General features: G+C 41.4%; 1 protein-coding gene across 2 annotated transcripts in view; it reads left to right on the top strand.

The window, feature by feature from the left end:
• Window positions 1-7,075, top strand: part of LOC109384320 (HRAS-like suppressor 3) — a 41,463-nt gene extending 34,388 nt beyond the window's left edge. For both annotated transcript variants that reach the window (XM_019645595.1, XM_019645596.1), the window contains exon 5: window positions 6,839-7,075. In XM_019645595.1, coding sequence (XP_019501140.1) covers window positions 6,839-6,940 — 102 coding nt within the window. In that variant the 3' untranslated portion in view covers window positions 6,941-7,075. The remainder of the gene's footprint in view (window positions 1-6,838) is intronic.
• Window positions 7,076-8,381: the final 1,306 nt, after the last annotated feature.

Raw genomic sequence — 8,381 nt, forward strand, 5'->3', positions numbered from 1 at the left:
CTGTTCTTGATTCTGCTTAAATGCCAGGCTTGGCTTTTGGGTGAGTTTTCTTGACCTATGTTCATGGCACCCTTTTATGCCTTCAGTGGGGAAAAGTACAGTTTTGCTGATTTTGGCCATGTGCCTTCACTGGAAACAGTTGCTATGAGCTGAAGAGAGTGTTTCCTCTCCTTTTGTATTGTCACAGGAGCCAGTGCCCCCCAGAGCTGGGCCCTGGATAATGCTAAAACCAAAAAGAGGCTAGATGGTTTCCACCCAGTTCTGTTACCTTCTGTTACGTTGCTGCTGTACCTGATAAAACACGAAGGGCTGAAATGATGGATATGTGGACATCATGGCTAAGAGCCTGGGAAGGAATCTGGGGGAAAGGGCCACTGGATACACTGGCCTTCCAACTGGACTGCAAATTAGGGCAACAGACATCTATGTTGGGGATGACTTCTAAGCTTCAGAGTGCATGCTCAACACTCACTAACACAGGCTCTTTATCCGTACTAATTCTGAAGTCTCAGTGCCATTGTAGCTCAAGTCCATGGCTACCACATTTCAGTTCAGTGGCAGACTGTCAGGTCCTTGAGTTGTGTATGAATAGCTGCATCCATCAAACATCCTTGAATGCTGAGGTAAAAGAAGAGCTAGCTATACCAAATCGAATTCATAAAAGCTTATTTAAAAGTAGACAAATCCCGAAAATCGGATTCTCAGTGCACTTTTAGGCAATTGAGATAAACCAGATGGACGTCAAAGGTAAAGGGGAATGTTTCAAACGAAGTGAAGGATGAATCTGAGCTGTGGAAGTGTGTGTGTGTCCTCTCAAAGCAATGACCCATCACTGAACAAAGCCAAAACATCAATGGCAGTAATCAATGGCTTCTGTTATATCTATGCCAGCATAGTTGTCTGTGAAGTATATTAGCAACATTTTCTGGTGGCTGTTTACTAGGATGCGTAATTGTTCGGCTTCCTAGAACTGCCTGTAGTCTTTGCCTCAACTACGGGATGGTTTTATCATCATCCTCTTGCCTTTTGAGTTTGTAGACGTGGCATTGACATTTGAAGTTAGTGGGTGCAGTAAGGTTTTGTATCAGGTTCCTGGGTTTACTATGCATGCCTCTATTTCTCTCTCTTTTGTTTTATTTTTTCCAGAAAAGTTTTAAAAATTTAATGTTTAGTTTTTCAAAGTAACACACACAATTTGAAAAAGACAACCAGCACTCAAAGACTTAAACTAAAACACAAGATTCCCTGCCCCCATCCCTCTTTACTCTTCCAAGACCCTATCCCAAAAGGCAACCACACTTCTCTTGTTTAGTCATTAATTTGGACATTTACCTATTTCTGAATTTCTAAACAATATGTGTATACTACTATCTTTTTATTCCAAAGTTTTAGATATACCCTTTTGACTTCTTATTACAAATGAAGATTAAACTGTTTAACACCATCATCCCCCCTCCTTCCCCACTGTCTCAGCATAATTTCACCTTATACATTTTATTAAATTACTATTCAGTGTTTGTTTTATGCCTATGCAAATTTTACTCACAGAGTATTGTGGTATATTACGATATGTAGTTTCCCTACTTTTTTGAGGGGAGGATTTTTTTTTCTTAAAGATAATTATTACTTCCTTTCATTGCTTAGTTTTCCTTGTATCTATTGTCAATTCTTCCCACACCATCCAATTAGCTCTTAGCACAGTTTTCCACAAGGGAAATCACGTCAAATGACCTATCAGTTCTGTTTTCCTTGGACACATCTGTCCTGGAGACAGCCATTCTGCTGTCTATACTGGTTGCTCCCTGGCTGACTTCACACTTCACTCTGACTCCCCTTTTGCTGTCAGCCTTGGGATTTCCTTTGCCATTTTCTTGGATTGAATTGTCTGGTTTCGTGATTTCTTTGTTTCTTTGTGTTTTTTTTTAAAGATTTTTTATTGCGGAATTGGGGGAAGGGAACAGTGTTGGGGAATTGGGGAAGGGGACCAGCCAAGTTGTTGTTCTTCAGTCTTCATTGTGGAGGGCGCCAGTCACCATCTGGCTGCCCGTTGGTAGCTCGTGGCCTCTAAGCTCAAGGTGCTGTGTTCAATCTTAGTTGTGGGTGGGTGTAGCCACCATCCCATGTGGGAGTCGAACCAGCAGCCTTATTGTTAAGAGTGCACGCTCTATCCCCTGAGTCATCTGGGCAGCAGCTCAGCTCAAGGTGCTGAGTTCAGTCTTAGTTGCAGGTGGGCATAGCCCACCATCGAACAGGCAATCTTGTTGTTACACCAGCTGAGACATCCGGCCACCTGTTGGCAGCTCAGCGACAGCTCAGCTTGGGGTCGGCGTCTCTGACCCATGTGGGAACCGGCGGCCTTGTTGCTCAGAGCTCGTGCTCTTAAGCTAACTCTTAACCAACTGAGCCACTCGGCCGGCCCTTCTTTGTTTCTTATTTCTTTGCCTTTTCTCTTATTTAGGTAGACCATATCCCCCATAAATTGCTTTAAGTTAAAAAGACAGCACATGGGATAATGGTGACAACAGTCAATTCAACATGGCGGGTTCTTGAGTCACACCACTGTAATATGGATCCGTTATTGTATGAGTTTCCTATGGCTGCTGTAACAAATTACCACAAATTTAGTGGTTTGAAACAATACAGACTTATTGCCTTTTAGTTCTGGAGGTCAGAAGTCTGAAATAGGTCTCACTGGCTAAAATTAAGGTGCCAGCAGAGCTGTGTTCTTCCCTGGAGGTTTGCAAGGAGAATCTATTTTCTTGCCTTTTCCAGCTTCTAGAGGCTACACGCGTTCCTTGGCTTGTAGCCCCTTTCCACCTTCAAAGCCAAATATGGCTGGTTCTTTTTCACATTGCATCCCTGTGACACTAACTCTTCTGCTTCCCTCTTTGTCCTTTAAGGAACTTTGGGATTACATTGGGCCCACATGCATAATCCAGGCGAATCTCCCTTTTTAAGGTACATTGATTCGTAACCTTAATCCCATCTGCAATTTTAATTCCTCCTTCTCATATAGCATAATATACTTACAGGTTCTTGGAATTAAGACACAGACTTCCTCAGGGGGATATTAGTCTGCTTACCAGTTACACTCTACATCTGGTAAAAGTTGTCCTAGGATCTCCCCTGACTATCATTCTAGTGACATTCCCTTCTAGTCTCTCTGTAATGGAGCACCCATCTTCTGTGTCTCATGCCTTTTAAAAAAAAATTTACTCCATTGTCTTGGTGGAGTCTTCTTCAGCAGCTTCCTGAAAAAGGATGCATCAAAGGTAAATTTTGTTGACACCTTGTATGTTTGAATTATTTTTTATTTTACCCTCCCAGTTGATTTGATAGTTTGGGTATAAAATTCTAGGTTAGAAATTGTTTTACTTTAGAATTTTGGAGGCATTTTTCCATTGTCTTCTTGCCTCCAATCCTGATTCCTGATCTTTTCTCTGTTTCCTGTTTTTCTCCCCTGCTCTAGCAGTTGTAATATCTTTTGTTTACCCAGTATTCTAAAATTTCACAGAAGTGTGCCTTGGTGTCGGTCTGCTTTTATTCATCGAGATGGGCCTTCGAGCACCATTTCAATCTGAAGAACATAGGTACATCCTTTGGTCCTAGTAATTTTCATGACTTATTTCATTTGATTCCCCTCCTCTGTGTTTCCTCTATTATCTCTTTCTAGAATGGCTATTATTCAGACACTGGACTACCTGGATTTTTACCTTTGGCTTCTGTTTTCTATATTTTATTTTATCTTATTTTTTTTAACTGAGCCATCCTGCCACCTGTTGGCAGCTCAGTGGCTGCTCAGCTCGGACTGGGACTCAAACTGCTGTTGCTCAGAGCTTACACTCTTGAGTGAGCTCTGAACCAACTGAGCCACTCGGCTGGCCCTCTGTTTTCTATATTTTTATCTTTTTGGTATTTATTCTGAGAGATGTCCTCAACTTAATCTTTAAGCTTTTTATTGAGTTTGTCATTTCTATTGTACTTTTATTTCCTAAGGACTGTTTATATTTTCTCAATAGTCTATTTTTTTTAATATCACTGTGGTTTTATTTAGAGGGTACAATATGTTCTCTTATTCTCTAATGATAGTTTTAAAAAAGACATCTGTTCTAGATATGGTTTCTGTTTCTCCAGATTGATCTTTTTTTCCTGTTTGTTTTGCTCTCTGTCTTCTATTTTAGAAGTCTGCCTCACATGACTGGTACCTTGGTTGAATGCATATGACTAAGGGTCGGGGGGCTTGCTACTGAATGGAAGCTCTGAGTAAGCTAGGAAGGGGCAATGGCTTGTGGCCTTTGAGTGTCACTTCTGGGTGATCTGAGTGAGCTGTTTGGGAATCTTCTGTTTTGATATCTTTTGTTTCCACTTGGGCTCGTCAGATGCCCCCCAAAAGTTTTCCTGACTCTTGTATGGAGGGTAAAGTTCTGGAAGCAGAGAGAGGCAGGAGGGCAAGAGCCTCACACTTGGCATGTTTATAGTTTCTCAATCCCTGGTTTTTGGCATGATACCCACATCCTCACATGTGCTTCTAGGTTTCCAGGCTCCCAAATCTTCTGTTTGACCCTCTTCAGAGAATAAATTTTTAGGCTTCAGTTGTGGTTAGGAAGGGTGCCTACGGATCTAGCTAAAGCTCTCGCTCTCTTTTTCTCCCACTTTCAGAGGTACCTGGTACTGATCTTTTCTTTCTTCTTTTTTTTAGACTATTCAAATTATATTTCATATTGAGTGAGTTTTGGTAGTTTGTGCTTTTCAAGGAATTAGTCCATTTTATCTAAGTTTTCAAATTTATGTGTGTAGAGTTCTTTGTAGTATTCTTATTATCCTTTTAATGGTACAGTCTACAGTGATATCCTGTTTCATTCCTGATATTAGTCATTTGTGTCCTTTCTCTTTTTTCAGTCTGGCTAGAGGTTCATTAATTTTATATACTTTTCCAAAGAACCAGCTTCTTGTTTTATGGATTTTTCTATAATATTTTTGTTCTTTCAATTTCATTGGTTTCTTCTCTTTATTGTTTCCATCCTGCACCTCCATGACCACTGCAGCACTGCTCATAATACTTTTCTTCTTTTCTAATGTAAGCATTTGGTGCCATAAATTTCCCCTTTGACATTGCTTTAGCTAGGTCTCAAAAATTATCATGTGTTGTGTTTTTATTCAGTTCAATGCATTTTTTTACTTCCCTTGAGACTTCTTCTCTGATCTATAGATTATTTGGAAGTGTGCTCTGTAGTTTCCAATTGTTTACAAATGTTCCTGTTGTCTTTCTCTTATTAAATTCCAGTTTGATCTTATTGTGGTCAGAGAACAAACCCTGTATGCTTTCAATTCTTTTAAACTAGCTGAAGTTTGCTTTCTGGCCCAAGTTGTGGTTTATCTTGGTGTTATGTTCTGTGAGTGCTTGAAAAGAATGTGCATTCTGCTGTCAATGGATGGAGTATTCTGTAAATGTTGATTAGATCCCTTGGTTGATGGTGTTGAAGTCTTCGTCTTTGCTGATTTCCTGCCTGGGTCTTCCATCAATTGTTGAGAAAGGAGTGTGGACATTTCAACTATAAATATGTATCTACTTTTCTTTTCAGTTCTATCAAATTTTGCTTCATAAATTTCTCATCTGTGCCATTTGGTGTATACACATATAGGATTCATAGTAGATTAGCTCTTCTTTTTTTTGATGTTGTTAAATTATAAATATTTAAAAATGAGTTTCAGGTGTACAAAACAATATAGTGATTAGACATTTATATATCTCACAAAGTGATAACACCACTAAGTCTATTACCCATCTGGCACTACACAGGGTTATTACAATATTATTGTATTATTGACTATATTCCCTGTGCTGTGCTTTATATCCCCATGACTATTTTTTAAAATTACAGTTGACTTCAGTATTATTTTATATTAATTTCAGGTGTACAGCATAGTTGTTAGGCATTTATATATTTTATGAAGTGATTCCCCCAATAAGTCTAGCACCCGTCTAACACTATACATAGTTTTTACAATATTATTGACTATATTCCCCATACTGTCCTTTACATCCCTGTGACTATTTTGGTGTTGATCTTTTCAAGGGTTCTGTTATATAATTATGATTGATCCTCAGATTTCCCCACAGCTGCCTTAGAATTTGGTGTTCTCTGTGTCCTTGGGGACTTATGCCTAAAACAAATGGCTTACTTTACTTCTAGTTGAGTTTCAGGAAGGAGTGAAATTCGACACATGTTCAGTTTTTACCTTGAAACTTACTCTTATTTTGCAACACTTTTTTTTTCCTAATACAAGCTATATATCTTCCTAATTTACAGTCTAACATTACTACTACTAGTAGTTTAGTCATTTAAGGATGTGTAAAGGGCACCTCTGTGCCTAGCCAGGTTCTAGGGTTACAGTGATGAACAAGACAATTGAGGTCCTTGCTCTCATGGAGGCCACAGTTTATTGAGTCTTCAATAGCAATTTCTCCTTGACTTCACACTTGCTTCAAGGGCTTCCTGTTGACTAGTCAGGATCTCAACCATCCTGGCTTCATCTCCCTGTTCTTTCCACAGCCACCCTCTGGGAATTTATGTGCTATAAATATCCACAGGGTGAGCTGAGTTTCCCTCTGCAAACCCAGGTACATTCCTGGCCAGCTGGCTCCATCCACCAATTCTTTCCCCATCCAGCCCTCTTCTCCCCATTTCTTTGCCAGTATTTGTTGACTCCTGAGTTTGTCAGGGAGACCAAAGGGCATGTGAGGCTCTCAGAGCTGAATGTTCTTGTTGAAGACTCGTATACAGCCTGTACTCAGATTCCTGACATAGAGTCTGATCTACCCTCTTCTCTCTTGCAGGTCAGAGATGCTGTGATGGCGGTTGGCATTGCTGGAGTGGGCTTGGCAGCCATGGGCCTCATTGGAATCATCTTCTCAAGAAACAAGCGACAAAAGCAATAAGTTGAAGGGACTCTGCTGATAGCAATTATCTTATACATTAAGGGGGTCTTGTTTTGCTAGAGGTTTTGAGACTTGGTTTATGAATTTCATTGTGTTTTTTATAATAAGGCTTATTTTCACAAAATTAAATAAAGCCCAATAAGGGAGGATTTTACTTGGGGGAATGCAGCAAGAACTGCCTGGTGCGAAATCCATTGAGGGAACGGCAAGGCTCTGTTTCTGGCAATGCCAGCTTGTGCCCTTGCCCTTTGGTGATTTCCTCTCACTTTCTCTTTGTGGGATGCATTCTTCACCGTATAGGAAAGAGTCCAACTATGGTTATCTCAAGTAATGGGCGTTTCTGGTTGTGATACATGTAGACAGCAAGGGAGACACACCTGATTGATATACAAGAACAGGAACCACAGGACAGCCAGGACTTTTGCCTGGAAATAGACCTGGGATAACTTCTAGACTCAGCAGCTGGAGTCTGCACATGTTCAGGGGAGTTAAACCAAACCAAACCAAACCAAACCAAACCAAACCAAACCAAACCAAATCAAACCAAACCTCTGCCATAAGGAAACTCAGTGCGTGCTCTTGCCAATCTTGTTAAAACCGCCCTTATCTCCCTCTGCTTTCCACATCTTCCCTCTGCCTTGTTGCTTCTACCTCCCTCCCTCGGCGCTCCTGCTTCCGCACCGCTTGGGCTGGCCACGACCCCTCAGGTCTCTGATCCACACTTCCTACTGCAGCCTCTCTCCCCACATCAGCTCAACTTCATCTCTCTCCACTACCTGCCAGGTGCTCCAAGTTCCAGTTCCCGAGAGAGAATCTGATTGGCTCAGCTCACCACATCCTAACTCAGTCTACCAATTGTCTGCCGTTGAGTCAGGTGACCCCACTAGGCCTGTCAGCTCTGCTTGATGGGGTCAGGTCACATGATACAAGGTTGCCTCAGACCCTACCAGCTGGGGGTGTAGCAGGCCCCAGGCCAGACCTCCCTTCTGCGGAGCACTTCACAGAGGGAAGGAATGACCTCGTGTGGCTAGCCCCTTGAGGCCTGCTGCTACTGCTCACTGGGCTTGCCAGCTGTTTAAAGTGACCATTTCCCTTAAAGGGGCTCTGATGGGTTCCTCAGAAATACTCTACTGGGACCACGGATGTTTTCTTCATCAGCCAGTTGTCAGGGTACCATCTGTTGAAATCCTGGTCAGAATGGTCAAGGAAGAGGAAACGGAATCTCTGTAAATTTAAGTAGAGTTCTGTTTAGGCCTTACTGTGGGCTAGCCTTGAAACAGTGCTCTAACTTGGGGGATGTGAGAGGCACTTACATAGGCAGAAAAGTAAGCTAAGCAAAAGTACATTTGACACATTAGAATTTACAATTAGGGCACACATGCCTCAGTGGTTAACAGTTTTACATCAGATGGAAGGGATGCATAGAAAAGATAAGGCCGAG

This window comes from Hipposideros armiger, unplaced genomic scaffold, assembly GCF_001890085.2.
Source record: "Hipposideros armiger isolate ML-2016 unplaced genomic scaffold, ASM189008v1 scaffold_93, whole genome shotgun sequence".
Lineage (NCBI taxonomy): Eukaryota > Metazoa > Chordata > Mammalia > Chiroptera > Hipposideridae > Hipposideros > Hipposideros armiger.